This window comes from Barbatula barbatula, assembly GCF_947034865.1.
Source record: "Barbatula barbatula genome assembly, chromosome: 17".
Taxonomy (NCBI): Eukaryota; Metazoa; Chordata; class Actinopteri; order Cypriniformes; family Nemacheilidae; genus Barbatula; species Barbatula barbatula.
Window position 1 is genome coordinate 84260 of NC_136780.1, and position 18241 is coordinate 102500.

Below are 18241 nucleotides of genomic sequence, written 5' to 3' on the forward strand. Positions count from 1 at the left end.
TTCAGTGTATGTACAACCTTTGAGTTTTTAAAGTGTAGTGCTTTAAAGTGCATTTGAATAAGGTGAATTCGATTTTTCAATTGATTGGACCAAAAACTCAAAATGGCATTCGTCGCAGATTTCAGTAGTTTATTGAGTCAAAACAAAAAAAAAGCACAAACAAAACACTGCTGAATCCGACCGAAGGAACCCAAAACTGAAGACTAATGTGGAGAGCTGTATGAAATCAAGCAGACATCAGAAATTCAGTTTCAGTCTCACACACAAACACACACGCAATCAGATCATCAATCCTCTGATCTCACATCACACATCAGACCAAATCCAGTTAAGGCACCACCACTGTTTTATTTACTAGGAAAATAAATAAGTGTACACATGAAGCGTCTGATGTATGTGCTTTACAAAATGTGTGAGAAATCAGTCCATGAGGAAACCCCATCCAGACATTCAACTTTTGTTCTGTAGGAAAAACACCACATTTGTCCTGTCCGCCAACAACAACAACAGAAAGACGTGAATGAAGAGAAGAGCTGATGTTCCTTCTGTTGCTCATTCACAGTCCAAAAGCCGAAGAGAGAGAAAGAGAGAGAGAATTTCTTCTGAATTAGGGCGAGAACTTCAACCAGCATCAGCGCCGTGGCCCTGCAAACCGGCTATCTCCGCTCGGACCACCACCTCTCCCAGCCCCGATCCCACCTCTTGACGAGACAGGACCACGCCCATCTCTGTCTCGCCCCATTCCATTTCCCATAGATCCTCGGGGCCCGCTGGGTCCCCGGCGACCGTCGGCCGCTCCTCTGGTTTCTCGCTCTCGGGCCGCTCTGGTCTTTTTCTCCTCCACGTTGAGCCGGACTTCTCCACGAAACAAGATAGGCTGCAGAGGAGAAAGACAGAAAGCTTCCATGCGTCATACATCAGCCAGATTCAATAACTAGGATCATTTCAGATTAAATACACATTTACAACCAAACATAAAGACAAACATATAGATCCTGGTGAACTCTGAGTAATGATAAAGTAATTCCAGACTTTGAATCCGGCATTTGCCTGTGAATCCATTCAGATCTCACTCTATTAAGTTTATTTTTCATCTGGCGTCAACCAGACTGAGAGACGGATGACATCGCAGTACTGAGAGAGTGATTTAAAAGCAGACGGCTCTCGATTCTCTCTCGCGCGTGCTGTAATATAAAGTTAAACAAGCCTGTTGTTTACATGGCAGTTGCGAGGCTGGTCAGGGTAATGGCTCATATGACTAATCAGAGAAGCAAAGGCAATGATACAGAAGACACAATCACTGAGCGAATGTGGGCAAACTCGCCATCGTATTCTACAGCCTCTTCTTTCATCAGTTTTCACAGAAACCGAACCCCGATTAACTAAAACGGGGTCTGCAGCGTTTCCAAAAGTCTGCGTTTAGCAAAAGATGTGGGGTTCAAAAGGAAAATGAAACAGTATAAACACAACCTTAAAAAACTGAAATATACAAATAAAAGCTTGTCTATAATGCTGCATCCCAGCAAAACAAACTAATCAAAAAAACATATAGTGACAAGTATATTTAACAAACCTTAGCTCCCAGAATCCTTTGCACAGGCTCTAAGTCATCAAACACCACAAAACCAAAGTTGGGCAGTTTGCCTCCGACACCCTTTGTGTTGATTCTCATCTCCAACACATTCCCAAAAGCTGAAGAGAAACACACCGATGATTTCACACTCACACATCCTCAGAGAATCGTGCGCAGGGTCAAAGGTCACACTTACTCATGAAGAAGTCCTTCAATTCACCCTCATCTATGTCATGGGGAAGATTTCCAACGAAGAGCTGGTGACTGTCTGGATAACGCATAACCCTGCGACTGTCTGCTTCACCGGCATCAGGGTCACGGCCTGCACACAAGCATGCGGTGAAGCTGCAATCTTCTCATTGGCTGAGATCATCTCATGTCATCTAGAAATAAAACACTGGGCTGAACATAAACTCACCTCTAAAACTCAAGTGTTGTTTTCCGGCCTGAGACTCTGAGCCGCCACCATCTGATAAACACAAGAGGACCATCAGTCACCACAATCACTCACAGAAACAAAAAGAGTCCAGAGTGAGCCGAACCCAAACACACCTGCTCGAGGTCCTCGTGTAGGAAAACCTGACCTCTCTCTCCTCTGATCTCTGGAATGAACAGACTGAGTGTCCAGTTTCACCTGACACACACAAACAAACACACAGCAACATTATCCTCCAGCTTGTCAAACAGGCAGTGTAGGAGCTGACGAATGTTTGACCAGCAGGGGGCGCTGAGCACACGTCTCATTAAAGCCTTATTAACTGCATTAAATCGTATACTGCACTGTAACTTTAATAACTGCATTAACTTCAACAACTGCATTAACTCACCTATTGCACTGCAACTTTAATAGCCAATGCCGATAACTTATGCATACCTAAGTCACTTGCACTATTTTAGTCTAAATTATTATCCGTTCATAGCCACCTGTACATTAATGTTCATAGTATATAGTCATCTGTATATATTGTTCATAGTATATACCTACTGTCATATTTTCATAGAACATTCCTACTGCAAAATATTTTTATAATCCATGCCCACTGTATTATATTCTCTCATTGTACTCTGTATTTATTCTTACTGTATATCCTGCACTTGCTAACTGCACTTCTGGTTAGACCTAAACTACATTTCCTTACACTGTACTTGTATATGTGTAATGACAATAAAGTTTAATCTAATCTAATCTAATCTAATCTAATCTAATCTTAATTGAGCAAGCTAATCCCCAGGGGAGGTCTTCTTAAGCAGTTCAAAAACATGAAACTTTTATACTGTGACGTATCATGCCGTCAGTTACACCCCGAATGGAGAACATGATGTGAGGTGTTCACTTTACATGAACGCTCGCAGTTTTCGGAAAGTGTGAAGAGACGACAGAAGCTCCGGCTGGAGGAAGATTCTTACTGGTGACCGAAGCCCACGAGAATGCCTGCAGACATCACAAACAGCGTTACACAAAGAAACACACACCTAACAAACCCAACACCACACCACCTTCATTTACCTTCGGAGGTTCGGGAGTCTGCTGAGGGGGTGGAGTCAGGGCGAGGGCGGAGCGGTGCTCCTCCTCTGGAAGTTTCTCTTCCTCTTCAGGCTCCGCCTCTGCCCCTGCTAGCTCTGAATCTGGGCTAAGCTCCACCTCTGCCTCCTGACTGGCCTGAGGCTCAGGCTGGGATTCTGGCTCCGCCTCCAGAACCACCTCCTCCTGCTCCTCCTCCACTCCGTTACTGAGGAAGATGAACCAATTATGACATCAAAACATCAAAAGTAAACCCGATCGATTCGTCTAAGGCTTCATGTGAACTGGCACGTATCTCAGTGTCGGCTCCCTGTTGCCGCCCGCATAAAGTTCAAGGCTTTGCTCCTGGCCTACAAGACCAACACCGGATCTGCACCATCGTATCTCCACTTGCTAATGCAGATCTATGTTCCTGCCAGATCACTGCGGTCTGCAAAGGAACAACGACTAGTGGTACCATCCCAAAAAGGAAAAAAGTCACTCTCCCGTACCTTCACTGGATCTGTTCCACATTGGTGGAATGATCTACCAGCTGCTACAAGATCAGCAGACTCGGTTGCCATCTTTAAAAAACACCTAAAAACGCATCTCTTCCGTCAACACGTTGCTGATTGAGTTTTTCCTAATTCTCTTCCCTTTCCTTCTTTATAAAATAAATAAATTACTAACCTCACTATTCTTAGCTTTGTATACTGTGCTAGGCTTTAATGGACTAGTTTGATGCACTTATGTATTTTCGTTGCCTATGTTGTTATAATTGCTTCCAATGTTTCCTCATCTGTAAGTCGCTTTGGATAAAAGCGTCTGCTAAATGACTAAATGTAAATGTAAATGTAATCATCAGCCAAATCATGTGCCTCAGGTGGGTTGATACCTGACGGGTGGAGGCTCATAGTAGGTGGTGCTGTTGGGCCGGTCCTGGGCGGGCTCAGGTGAGACGCGTGTCTCTGTTTGTTCTTCCTCCACGTCTTCTTCCTCAGACTCTGATCACAAACAGACAAAACATCACACAACACTCATTTATGAACAACAGAAATGCAGAAAAGGACAAGTGACTTTTTCATGTGAATACAAATCCAAGCGACAGATGGACTGAATAACAAGAGAATGATGAGATATTAATAGATTAGATTTCATAAATCTGATGTGTGTTTACCTGGCAGTTCAGCCTCAGAGTCTCCAAACACTTCCTCCTCATAGCGAAAGATGTCATTGTGCACATAGAACTTGTTGACAGCAGATCCCTGACAAACACACACACACACAATGAAAATGCACTTCTGCTGTGTGATGTGTAGTATGGTGTGTCAATTGTGTGTCATTTACCTCAGGAGCGAGAACAAACGTCTGCATGAACCGCCTCATGGGCCGCCCGCTGTTGGACAACTCACCCATCACCTGCACGACGACCCCATCGCCGAGGGACGCATGAGCGTCTACATGACGTATCTTAGTGTGACACTCACTGAACTGCAGTGACATCACCTTCTTATGGATTTCCTGCGCACACACACACACAGTCACGAGCCCTGATGATGTCATCACTGCGAATATACGTTTCACTTCAGAATATATGATATTCAATAAGTCACTGGAGTCGTTTGTGTTACTTTAATGACAAATGTGTTTTGGAGCTTCACCACGTTCAGACCAATACATGTGAATAAAGTAAAAGGAAGTCTTTATTTATGTTCTGTCATCATAATAACTTTAATAACAGTGCCGGGGTGAACGCACATCAGTAATATCATTGTGATAAGAGCAACACTACTCTAATGATTGTGTGTTTGTGAGACACACACACTCACCGCCTGACCATAGACCGCCTCCTCTGGCTGTCCACCGCTGTCCACACCTCCATGAACATATGAGGAGTTCCTCCCGTAAAACCTGACGACACAAAAACACACACACACATCACTGCTCAAGCTGGCTGCTTTATAGTGTGTGTGTGTGTGTGTGTGTTAAACTCTCACCTGTGCAGATAATCAGGTGCTTTGTTGAGAAGTGTGTAGTACTGCCTCACAAACTCGCGTCCTACGAGCAGAGGACTCGGCTTCTCCATCACCATCTCTTTCACACACACACACAAACTCTACACAACAAACACACACACATTATCATGAAACAATCACTCGAGTCAAGAACCCATCCATCAGACATGACATGACACGAGACAGATAGACAGACAGACGTGAGGACTGACAGATGATCGACGGGATGAGCGACAGACGTGTCACACAGATAATAGATTTATTGATCATGTATTAATGTGTGACGTGCACGTGCCCGCAGCAGACAAGACAGACAATAGCGCTAGCGCGCGCATTAGCTTCATGATAACGGCGGTAAAACTCACCCAATGTGACGGAAACTTTATGAAGCGCCGCGAAGCCGCTCCGCACGCGCACTTCCAAGCGAGCGAAACGCTTTCAACGCGTCTTTTATCCGCTAAAAGCGACAGACCGCCGAACCGAACCGAACCGAACCGAACCGCTCAGACAGACGCTGGCGCGCGCGTCCACTGCCGTCGCTCGTGACGCACAAGGAAGCGACTTCTCACCCGTGGCGCAGGAAAATATCGTCACGCATTCACCCTTAATGCCCTTTCCAGTTGCCCTTTTCTTCAGTGACCCCAGTGCCCTATCACATCTCCTTGAAAGAACTTACTTTACTTTCTATAAATGTTTTTACTGTTTTTATTTCAATTTCACTTTTTTATATTTGTTTCCTTTATTGGTATCCATAATTGTACATTAATAATTGTAATAATTAATTGTTACAAATTGTAATTGCAAATATGTCTGCGCTTGAGAATTGTAAACTGATAATATTGTTTATTCAATACCTTTTTGTATGCAACCATGTTTATATGACATTAATCCCAGAGATTCAACTTGAGGTCTTGCTATCGTGATATAAAAACAACAACTTTCATAGACTCAATGTATTTGGAACACAGATTGGTATTAGTCAAATAGCTGATGATACTGTGATACACATTTCTAATTGACATTCAACTAATGAACGGTCAGGCCCACACTTAAACCTGAACAAGTGTGAGTTAGTAAACTAGACTCTTTATGTAACATAGCAATATGTGTAAAATATTACTAGAGATAGTCATCAAAATGTCCATGTTAAAAATCTTTCAAAAGCTATTCTCAATAACTGGATGCTTAGAGATATGTCAATTTATGGAAGAGTTTTACTGACCATAATAGAACGACTCTCAAGGTTTGTTTATCCAGCCTCCTATTTGGCTGTTCCACCTCATTTACTAAAAGAATGTAATATTGCATTTAACTTTATCTGGAAAATAAGCATCATTATATTAACATAAAGGACTACGACTACATGCACAGTTACGATGAAGGGGTCTTAAATGTTATTGACTTAGAAATAATGAATAGTGTTATTGTGCACCATAACAAATCTTTATTTTATAAAAACTGGTTTCAATATAAATACATTTCCCTATTGGACATGATGGACGACTATGGTAATGTTCTCAACTACATGGATTTTTATGTCATCCTAAAGAGTTTAACAATGTGGTTAAGGCCATACCAAAAAAACATGGCATTACCAGTAAAAGGATTTGTGACATTTTCTCTCCCATCTCCTTGTTAGGGTGAATTATTTATTAGGGATAATAAATGTAACAACAAATATATTAGAAGTGTCTTCATTGATAAACTTCATCCAAATAGAATTAAACAATATTATATTTTCAAAGAATTTAACCCCAAAGAGGTGAAGGAAATGATAATGAATTATCTTAACTTTCCAAGTCTCCCGAAAGTGAAAGAACTTCACTTTAAATTAATAAAAATAATTGATCAAATCAAAATTTGATATTGAAGAAAACTCTTGCCAATTCTGTGAAATTTATATTTAAACCACTGAACTTATTTCTTTTTATTGTGATACTCAAAAGTTCTTATGGACTCAATTGTGTCAGTAAAATGTCATTTATAATAACATGTGTAAATCCCCTTGAATAGAAACAAATGAAGTTTTATGTGCTTAAGAAAGAAAATATTACTTGGTTAACAACCTTTGTGAAGTTGCTAAACATAGATTTCTGAAAAGCCCTACATCCTTTCCTCACTTTTCTAATGAACTTATCTTCTCTTGATGCCCTTTCAAATGAAAGAGCTACTACAGTCTATAGTGAGCTCAGTGCCCTATAACTCCTTGCTAACCCTTTTAAGAACGTACTTTTCAATAAATGCTGATGTAAAAGAATGAATCACAAATAAAAAAGGATTGACATTGAATGGGATTTATTTGATGTAAAGATGGGTTAGAGGTCATGTGATGGAGGCCTGAGAAATATGTGCTCAGAGTCCTTCAGTTGTGTGTGTCTGTCTCCTCTGTTAGCTGTCTGGTGTTCTGCAGTAATTCAGAAAAACACGGCCGTCCAGCAGGTCTCTGTAAACAGACAAAAACACAAAACGTTTGAACAATATTCCTGCTATGATGAGAATCATGCTTGCAAAAGACAAAGACTCTATCAAGGGATCGGGATGTGATCAATCATATGTGACATATGAAGAGGTCATTGGATTGAAAAACGCTCCACGTTGGGATGTGATTTTAACCGTCAGGCATCCGGCAGCCTTGAGCACCTGATCCGGTCTCAGTTTGAGAAACATTCTTCCATGTGTTGCAAATCTATGACTCCTTTGTGTTTCTTCAGATCATTAAAAGGCATGTGATGACCCCTGAAACCATGAGAAATGTAATTGAATGAACCTCATGCCAGCAACTGTACATGATGTTGTAGACGTGTGGAGACGCTTGGTGAGGTCTGTAGAGACGTCCACCTCCGGTCACCTCCTCAACCACCTCCACATTGGAGCGATTCTCAAAGGGAATCTTACCCTCCGAGAAAACCTCCCACATCAACACCCCTGCACGGATAAACACACACATGTTCATAGAATGGGATCGACAGGATAAGATCATTGATGTTAAAGACACCACACATGGACACACAGGACAGAAGACGAACAGTCTAAGATCCCACGTCACACTTTTCTTGGGCTCCTCATGAGCTGCACCCTCACCGAATGACCAGACGTCCGACTTGCTGCTGAACTTGTTGAAATGAAGAACTTCAGGTGGAGACCATTTGACGGGAAACCTGGAGCCCATGGAGCTGATGTATTGATTATCCAACACGTATCTGCAGGAATAGAGGCACGTGCGTGAGCACACAGAAAGAACAGGACACGTTTCATGTGAGAAGAGAACAGGGTCACTCACCTGGTCATGCCAAAGTCACACACTTTCACAACGCACCTCTCGTTCACCAGACAGTTCCGTGCGGCCTACGGACGACACGCACACCGATCAGAGCTTTACTCAAAAAACAATCAGATGCTGGAAGCACAGAAATTCAAAAGGGTATAGTGCATACTGCATGTGAAGACTTGAATAAAATGGCTAACAGCGGGGCCACACATACTCCGGTGCAGTGCGTTACGCACTGTGCGTATGCGGTCAGTATTTTTATTCATGTGTCCATGTTAACGGATTAGATCGTTCACACTGCACACGTATACGGTCGGTCCGTTGCAGATGCGGTGCGTTGCGTCTGTGCAGCGATCGTTTATGCATCGAGTCATAGCACACGTATCATGCACACAATGAACAGGAATTGCCACAGAAATGTAGTCATTTCACATAATGCAAATAAATGTAGTTTGCGACCTTTTTTGTTATTTGTTTAATTAAGCAATAAAAGCAAAACAGTTACCAGGAGTTGTAAAAACAATTCATCCGATTAACATGTTGTGTTGTACAAATATCCTACAGTATATTGCAAGGGGAAGGTGCATACAAATAGTGACAATCACGTGACAAGCAGGTGGTCCAGAAAGAACAAGAGGGCAGCGAGATGATTGACACGCTGCTAATTATTGAGGTCGAGAAATACAAAATGTTTTACGAACCCCAGGACTGTTTATATAAAGACATGAATGTAAGTTTATTTGAAACTCTTTCAATAGACTAGGCTAATGTTTTTTAATCTGGATACACCATGAAAGTTTACGGTGGATGCTGTTATATATCGATCTATCTATCAACCACTTGCACTAAACATAAAACAGAGAATCACAGTGAGGAAAATGGCGCGTTTCATTAACCCTTTTTAAAAACGTACGTTTCGATTGATCCTATATGGGAAATACCCATTGTTGACTGAATCACACAGAAGACGCGGGCCGCTAGCGCGCTACAAACGTAGAATGTGTGGAAGCACAAGGGCGCATGACGGATCTGTACTGCACACGTGTTGCTCTACGCACAGCATTCGTACTGCACACGGATGAGTATGCGTGGCCCGGCCGTAAGAGATCACATCAAGAGCACAAGTTCTGTTTTCTGAAGCCGATGATGCAGCAGAACCGTGTGTAGCTGAAGGTTTGTCTCTGACCAGGTCTCTGTGTATGAAGTTGTTTTCTTCCAGGTATTCCATCCCTTCACACACGTCCTGACACATGAAGAGCAGCGTCACATGCTCCAGAGTTCCACCCTGCTGTCTCAGAAAGTCAAGCAAACAGCCGTTCTCCATGAACTCTGTGACGATGCAGATGGGCCGCCCGGTGACACACACGCCGTACAGCTGAACCAGTTTAGCGTGACACATTCGCCTACACACACAGAGCAATGACACACAACATTGTGTTACTCTTCCTGAGCTCAGTAGATGAAATCACCTTTCTTTCACCCGCTGACATGCAGCATCACACAATGATTTCTTTTCACATCACTTTACAGATTTAGGTCTGAGTCAAAACTCCATTAAACCCATTGACATTCAGCGCATTTGGCAGACGTCACTCACCGTGGGTTAAAGGTCAAAGATTTGAATACATCTTACATTTCTGTTCAATTTACAGGAGCATTTAAAACACAAACTCATCCAGATTCCTCTGATGGTACTTGAGTCACAGCGCACAAAAAAAGAGACGCAAGAATTCTTCTGAAGTCACAGAGTAATGTTCACAACACAGGAAGTCACACACACAAACCACATTTTCCAGCTTCTCGACAGACTTTCCTCTCGCTCAGAAAGTGTGTGTGTGTTTCTCACGTCATGATCTTGGCCTCTTCTATGAAGTCATCTTCACTCATGGCTCCTTCTCTGATGGTTTTTATGGCCACTTTATGCTGCGCTCTCCATTTGCCCAGTCTGACCACTCCAAACTGACCGCTGCCCAGTTCCTTAATGAACGTCAATTCAGATGGATTGATCTCCCATTTGTCTATGAACAACAAGCAAAAAACATTGAAAGAAGAAGCTCAGAAAGGTGTTTCATGTATTGATTGAATGGTATTCCCATGTCTTACCTGAACTAAATCCTGCCGTTGCCGGAAGACATTTCCCCAGCGGTCCGATAGGATATCGCAGCCGTGACATCAGACCTGTTCACACAGACACATCCCATTGATTTGAAAGGCGTCAGTAGAGAAGAAAGACACACACACACAACTGATGTGAGTACCTGCTGAATTGTGTTTGTGGTACTTTATGAGTTCTTGGATGGAGGTGAAGAAATGTTTTTCTGCCAGGTAGAAGAGCCCTGCGTCTGTCTGTTTTATCTGATAGTGCTTGATCTCACCTTTACCTAAACTGATCCATCAAACAAAGACTCCGTCAATGAAGCCATCAAAGAACCAATCACATCATCATATCTGAGTCCATACCGCTGGGAATAAACTGAGACGGTGTAGCTGCCCGGCTGACTGGAGCTCCTGACCATGAACCCTCCATCCTTACCCTTCATCATCACAACACACACACACAACGTAGAACATAACACAACACACCACACAACACAAACAAAACACACAACACAGAACATAAAACAACACACACAACACAGAACACAACACAAACGAAACACAGAACATAAAACAACACACACAACGGAGAACACAGCACAACACAGACACAAACAAAACATACAACACACAACATTCACAAACCAACACAATTCATCATGAATTACAGGTAATAATGATGATTATTGACTGTTAGGGATCCAAAAAATTTCACCTCTTGTCTGAGGAGATGTTCAGCTTCAGCTCTGTTGATGTTTTTACAGTACCAGCTGACCAGCACAACACAAACACACACACAATTTAATTCAATTGAAATGAACAGGGACCCGTTTCAGAAAGCAGGGTAAGTGCAAACTCAGTGTAAGTTAACCCCAGAAAACGGGATTCTCTGGGTTTTCAGTTTCAGAAGGCGAGGTATATCAAACCCGTGACCGTGGGGTAAGTCAAGCCCGTTTCAAAAATCAAGGTATCTTATACTTAGAGTGAGTAACCATAGTAACCTACTCTGTGAACCTAACCTGGTCGGCCGCAGGTTTTATTCCACTAACCCGGGGTTTGTTACAATCTCCGCCCCTTTTAGCGGAGCGGTGTTGAACTTGCCTTCGCTGTTTGTTTTTTCAATCTTTTCCTTAATCGCGCACAAGTTCGTAACACAGACATTAAAATGGCATTTCCGTTTATTCAGGGACCCGTAGATGAGGAAGCTGCATTCATTCGGAGAGAGTTAAGTTTACGTCGGGAGAGAATATATGGTGAAGCCCCGTTTGGATGTTTTATCATATCCGGAAGATTTTTGATTTGAGTGATACAGTTTCTTTAAAGTCCATTAAATATATCTGCTTCATCCTTATGTAGTAAAGCGGGAATGACAGCTGTCGTCATAAGGGCGTGTCCAAATAGCCACTGTGTCATTGGGTATAAATACCTGCTGGTTGTGTCTCCTGGGATACGTCATGGTTAGGGACCCACCCTGTTGTATCGTTGTGAATCACACAGTATCTTGGGCTGCTGAGATGTGGTGTGCGTAAGACAATCATCAGCTTGCGTTTTATGCGGTTTAAGTGGACAAAAGACGGACTGTGCGTATTAGGCGGCTCATACTAGTTTTGTCTCCCGGTCTGCCTGGATGGCGGAGCATAGGCTGGGCTAAAGCTGTAGCGGCTAAAGAACTAGCGTTAGTTTACGGTTGATTTCTGGGCAATAATTCCTTGAATCATTGGAGCAAGTTGGGCTGTGCTATCGTGACGCTTTCACGCTGCTGCTTTTTGGAGAACAAAGCTTTTGCTGTGTTCCTTATTTTAGTTTTCTCCCATTGTTGTATTTTACCACCCCAAGTGTGGTCCTCCTGATCTGTGCGGCCACATTGTCACTTAATCTATTCATTGCAGTTTCTCTCCCATGTATCTCGATTCTGACTTGCCATGTGCTTTCTCGTGTCTCGTCAGTGTTCCCGCCCTTTTGTCTCGTTAACCTTCCCTGAGTGTTTCAGTAACCGCACCTGACCCTTGTTAATTATCCTTCGTCTGTCTCGCTTTAAAAAATCCTCGTGTTCTTTGTCCTGTGCTCGTTCATTGTATTTTGTACCTGTATGCTGTTCATGTATCCTGCCCTGTTCCCAGTCATGTTCTTGGTCTAGTGTATGTATGGTTTCAAAGTTCCTTGTTTTAGTCCTAGTTGTTTATGTTTGCCCCCTTGTGGGATGAGTTTGTTTTCAGTTTTTGTATCCAGTTTAGTTAGTGTTTTCCCATCGTGGATGTTTGGTTTGTTCTTGTTATTTATAATTAAAGTATATCTGTTAAAACCCCTTCATCCGTGTCTGCCTGCACTTGGGTTCTCCCTCACAATTCATGACAGAATGAACGAGCCAAAACAGAACCCAGCAGGCGGATTGGAGGCAAGGCGAGCAACCCAGGCTCGTCGCCTCCTGTGTTTACGTCAGGGGCACTCTGACGTATTAGAGTTTGCGGACCGCTTCTTTGAGGTGGCAGGGGAGATGGTCCACAGTGAGCAGGAACAAATGGTCCTGTTCAATGGCGGCCTCAACCAACCTCTAGCGGGGTGGGAGATGCAAATGCTGAGACCGCTGGGCTTCACCGACCTTATCAGGTATGCCATGAATCGGCCGGAGCCCAGGGTCTCAGTCCAGCCCAGTTCTTCCCCACCGCTGGCCGCCATCCCCGAGGGCCGTACCCTGCGAATCGGGGCTGTAGGACTCCCCTCATCCTCTGCACCCTTCGACTCCTCCAGTCCCCACCGCTTCTCCGCAGCCGGCCACACTTACCGTGCACCGGCCAAAGAAGAAGCCGAGGAGGGGGGTGTTGTCCAGCCCGAAGCCCCAGCCAGAAGAGAATACCGGGACTCAGCCCAAATATTTTTTGGGGGGGCGCCATACGGGCAGGAGGGCCCGATCGTCCAGCGGGCCTCCGGTGGTCTCAAGTCAAGTGCCAAGTCCGGTGGTCTCAAGTCAAGTGCCAAGTCCGGTGGTCTCGTCAAGTCCGGTGGTCTCGTCAAGTCCGGTGGTCTCGTCAAGTCCGGTGGTCCCAAGTCCGGTGGTCTTAAGTCCGGTGGTCCCTCAAGTGCCCGGTCCTGTCTTTCAGGCCTTCCCGCCGGTGTCTCAGCCGGTGTCTCACTCCCCGATCGAACCCAGGTTAAGAACCACTGCCCGTAAGTAAACTTACTCAGAGTGGATTGAACTCATTGAAACCAGCTGTTCTGAAACAGAAAACTCAGAGTAGCGATTATCTGAGTAAATCAACTGAGAGTTCATATTTTAACTCAGTGTTGCTTGAACCTCCTTATTGAAACGGGTCCCGGATTAAACTTTGAAGATCGCTGATTGGATAAAGAGAAGTAAAAGTGGCTCCGATTGGCTAAGAATATTTAGGCAAACTCACTGGTTGGCCTCTATGGTCCCGACTTCTGTCACATAGTTACTGGGAATGAAACCCCTGTTCCTGAGATAGAAGTCATGATTCTGTTCATCAGTGTGAAGGGTTTTAAAGTCGTTCATTTAATGTGTTTTTTGTGAGATTGTGTTCCACCGACCCGTGTTTGTCTTTGGCTCTCCACCACAGCTGGTCTTGTTTATGTAGTATAGTATACTCGTCTCCGTGATGAAGCGTCAGGTCTGAACTCTCTCTGGCTGTGAAATCATACATGGCTACCGCCTTCATCATCTCACTTTCTTCATCATCATCATCATCAGGAGGAGGATAAGGCAGCTTCTTTTTGGACAGCTGAGACTGAACAGCAAAAGAACAAATATAAACGTACGAATCCATTTCACACATTATCAGCCTGAGGGTTCATGCACAAACATTAACACGAAAAATTAACAAATGTCAATTTGTGGAGTGACGTGAGATGTAGACGTGTTTTTTCTGTTATGACACAGGAGGACAGGACAGCATGAGATACTGACAATACAACGACAATAAGAGAATGAGTGAACCAGTGAATACCATACAGATGGATCCTGAACGTCTGCTGCTTTTCACATCTACACACGAGCGGCTCCTGAGAGAGAGAGAGAGAGAGAGAGAGAGAGATGCTCAGTACCGTCTCACTGATGTCTCAGAGAGCTCAGTGGATTCTCACCTGGTCTGAAGAGCACAGCAGCAGCAGCAGAAGATCCAGTGACGGGACTGATCTACACAACACATCACAGTCAACATCACAACTGAAGAAGTGAACAGCGACTTCACAAACCACACGGCGCTGTTACAGCTTAAACTCGCTCAACACATTTACACAACAAACTCATGACTGTACTGCACTGCTGCTCTTAAAGAAAGGTGAAATGAATTGAACGTGTGACCTTCAACAGAAACACACATGTACACAAATGACTCACAAACTTTGTGTTCTGTTGTTGATCTCAAGTTTTAAATGGAATATCTCCTTCTAACCTTCTGACCTTTAGGGTTTACACACACCTGCTAGATGTCGCAGGTCATTGGATCAGAAACTCTTATTGGTCTCTAACATCTGGGTTGGAGAATAAAGGGAGCGACCTTTTGCAGCCTACAGTACCACTTTCTATTAGAACAATCGCCACTGAATTACTTTTACAACTCAAATTAAAAGCATGTCTCTTAGAAAAGTATAATATCATTTTTATTTCTGTTTTAAATTATATTATTCAGCACAGTTGTTGTTGTTGTTGTTGTTATTGTGCTTTAGAAATAAACAGAACAAATTAAACTGAAGAACATGATAAATTTCTCACATCCGTCTTTCAGGAAGTCAAATATCAAACACAAAACACCCACAAAGTATCTACAGCTTAATAACAACTGTAGATACTCATTATTGTCATTATTGAATAACTATCAAAGAAATAAATGACCAAATAAAAACTCACAACAGATCAGTTCAAGTCTGTCGATGAAAATATTTCACTTTACTTTCTTGACATTTATGACACCAGTCAATAGTTTAGTAAATAATGTGTTTTTACTCACTGGAGTGAATCATTTTACTGCAGCAAACCTGTTAATCCTCCTGATGCTCACCAAGGTCTGTGTGTGTGTGTGTGTGTGTGCGTGCGTGCGTGCGTGTGTGCGCGTGTGTGTGTTAATGAGAGGAGAGGTGACGTATTCACACACACACACACACTTACACACGGTTACAGGATGTCACATAGAATTATGAATTTTATTTAGATATGTGCCTGCACACACACACACACACACACACACACACAGCTACATAAATAATGTAAGAGATTGTTTGAGAAGACCTCATATAGATTTATTAATTTTTACAATAACATAAAAAATGTAAAGCAAGATGCAGAAACAAACAAACAGGCTCTTTATTTTTCTTCTAGTAAAGCAAAGTCTATGATCATTCCATCAAATGTGCGGCCCTGTTTATACTCTTCATAGTGATGAAAAGATTTCCAAATACAGAGAAATAATGTCGTGATCAATGACATCGTGACAGAGATCATCATAGGGATACGGGTTTGCCAAGAACTCTTTTTGGTATGATAGATACAAAATTGAGCACTTTATATACATTTAAGTAAATAGTAGTGCACCCTTGCCTGGGTAACACAAAAGAACTTTTCAGATACAAGGTAATATTTTGGTTTATAAGCCTAATTCACAGAATCTCATGAACCCAGTCGACTGATGCGCATGTGCTTGTGCCCTGCGTGGCTGCGTCCACACCAAAACACTGCCATGCAATAAAGGGTTAAAGAAATACTGCAGGAGTACACAAAAAGTAACTACATATGACAACTATACTATCAAAAATCTAAAATAATAACACAGTATATGGTCTTCTGCTTCCATTGAAGACATTTCCACCCCACTGACTGTAGTAGACCATTGGCTCTTAGCAAGACACATATTCCTCATGGTTATATTCTATTTTGGGCCGGTTGCATAATTAACTGCTAACCTAACGGACTTCATATATAAATAATAATCACTAATCAGTCTTACTTTTCAGATATAAGTTAACTGGATCCCGAAACAAGTCTTTAGTCTCGAATAAGAGCTTCAGACGGTTAGATCGGTCTTTTTCTACGTCCAACCTATAATAGTCATGTTTTTATTCGTATTTCGTACAGTAGGTTTAATTGTAGCGTATAGCTGTTGGAAAACATGACACGTGTTGACCTGCGGGTATCACTGTTGTGTTCTGTTCTCGTCACAAACACCACACAAGCATTCAACAGTCGGAGAGATTGCAGGTTTTGCCCGTTGCTTGAACAACATAGACCCATGATTAGACTAAAGTAACACAGCTTGAAGCTTTTGTTACCTCAAACACATGTACCCATACGTTAAACAAAAGCGCTGCTTTGCACTCTAGTTGCAATTCTACAACACACTTACTCCTTTATGCAACACACTTGGTCCTGCATACTACACTCTATTTCATTCATAAGACACTTAGTTCAAAAAGGAGAAAGAGGAGGAGGAGGACAAGGTCAAGGTCGAAGAGTTTCTGATGATATAAGAGCAACTTTGGTGGACCATGTCATCAACCATGGCCTGTCTATGAGGGAAGCTGGGCAGAGAGTCCACCCACATCTAAGCCGCTTCACAGTGGCATCTGTAATAAGACCATTCCGACTAGAAAACAGTTATGTCTTCACCTCTCTACCTTCTACTCAGATGGTAGTTACAGCACTGTACTACAGTATATCACATTACCACATCACGTGTACGGGGTATTGCAAGGTGCAAATGCTCCTTTGGCAGCAAAAGTGGTAGTTTTTGTGAAACATACAATGTTTCAGTACAGTATATACAGTAAAGTACTGTAAAAAAAGAAGCAAATCGATGACAATTTGTGGATGTAATTCTCTAGAATGACTAGAAGACCGTCTGGGGGAGGACGCCAACACCTGTTTACACAACAGCAGGAACTTGCCATCCCTCTCCACCAGCTACGACAGAAACACCTTGCAGATCTGTATGTGTTCAACAACATAAGCCGTTTGAGCATCACCACCTTCAGACACATTCGATTAGATTAGATTCAACTTTATTGTCATTACACATATACAACTACAGTGTAATGAAATGTAGTTTAGGTCTAACCAGAAGTGCAATTAGCAAGTGCAGGATATACAGTGAATAAATACAGAATACAATATTAGGAAAATAATTCCTAATTTCTGCATCTTGGGAAAACACAACATCACCATGAAGCAGCTCTGCAGGGTCCCATTTGAGAGGAACAGTGTGAGGGTCAAAGGACTTTGGGCTGAATATGTACGGTAAGTGTAACTGTCCTTTACATTTACAATACAGTATTGGTGAAATCCAGTAGCAGCTGAATATGTACCATATCAGTACCACATGGAGCATTCGGAGAGCTACACAGGTACCTGTGTGATGGGGTGAGGGTTCCGTATGTGTAGCACTGTAGTACAGTAATATGTTTTTTTTTTTCTTACAGAAAATCTTGGCCATGGATGGAGCTGCACAGCCTCATGAATTCATTTTCATTGATGAGGCTGGATTCGACCTGAGCTAAACAAGACAACAGGGTCTTAATGTAATTGGCCAAAGGGCAATTGTGCACGTGCCGGGGCAGCGCGGGGGAAATATCACATTGTGTGCCGCCATAAGCCTTCAAGGGTCATCATGCAAATCATCATGCAAAACTAGGTCAATACAATAGCCAACATATACTCACATTTCTAGATGCTCTCCATAATATAGTTGTACAGAACAGACCAGATCAGCCCAGGTTTGTGGTGGTATGGGATAATGTCAGTTTCTGTTGGGTCACGTGGCTATCACTTGTCTGTTTGTCTT

At 42.8% G+C, this 18241-nt stretch overlaps 2 protein-coding genes across 6 annotated transcripts in view; both read right to left on the reverse strand.

Moving 5' to 3' along the window:
- Positions 1-115: 115 nt before the first annotated feature.
- Positions 116-5748, reverse strand: g3bp2b (G3BP stress granule assembly factor 2b). The gene is made up of 13 exons (XM_079478949.1): positions 5455-5748; positions 5072-5190; positions 4904-4985; positions 4422-4595; positions 4252-4339; positions 3970-4078; positions 3081-3303; positions 2913-3005; positions 2126-2207; positions 1992-2042; positions 1770-1895; positions 1574-1692; positions 116-877 (listed from the first exon to the last, which is right to left on the reverse strand). Exons 2-13 carry the CDS (start codon positions 5164-5166, stop codon positions 632-634), a joined length of 1488 nt encoding a protein of 495 aa, XP_079335075.1. The 5' UTR covers positions 5167-5190; positions 5455-5748; the 3' UTR covers positions 116-631.
- Positions 5749-7362: 1614 nt separating this feature from the next.
- Positions 7363-18241, reverse strand: part of txk (TXK tyrosine kinase) — a 10954-nt gene continuing 75 nt past the window's right edge. Inside the window, exons 1-15 of one of the 5 annotated variants that reach the window (XM_079478948.1) lie at positions 18120-18241; positions 14553-14604; positions 14417-14471; positions 14001-14197; positions 13850-13909; positions 11170-11224; positions 10818-10891; positions 10616-10743; positions 10461-10535; positions 10204-10375; positions 9544-9760; positions 8370-8434; positions 8171-8289; positions 7857-8014; positions 7363-7532 (exon numbers count right to left, since the gene is read on the reverse strand). The exon at positions 18120-18241 is cut by the window's right edge and continues 75 nt beyond it. In XM_079478948.1, coding sequence (XP_079335074.1) covers positions 7452-7532; positions 7857-8014; positions 8171-8289; positions 8370-8434; positions 9544-9760; positions 10204-10375; positions 10461-10535; positions 10616-10743; positions 10818-10891; positions 11170-11224; positions 13850-13909; positions 14001-14197; positions 14417-14419 — 1404 coding nt within the window. In that variant the 5' untranslated portion in view covers positions 14420-14471; positions 14553-14604; positions 18120-18241 and the 3' untranslated portion in view covers positions 7363-7451. Of the gene's footprint in view, positions 7533-7856; positions 8290-8369; positions 8435-9543; positions 9761-10203; positions 10376-10460; positions 10536-10615; positions 10744-10817; positions 10892-11169; positions 11225-13849; positions 13910-14000; positions 14198-14416; positions 14472-14552; positions 14605-15418; positions 15528-18119 lie in introns of those variants that run through there. The other 4 variants (XM_079478945.1, XM_079478947.1, XM_079478944.1 and 1 more) reach the window with 4 other exon arrangements.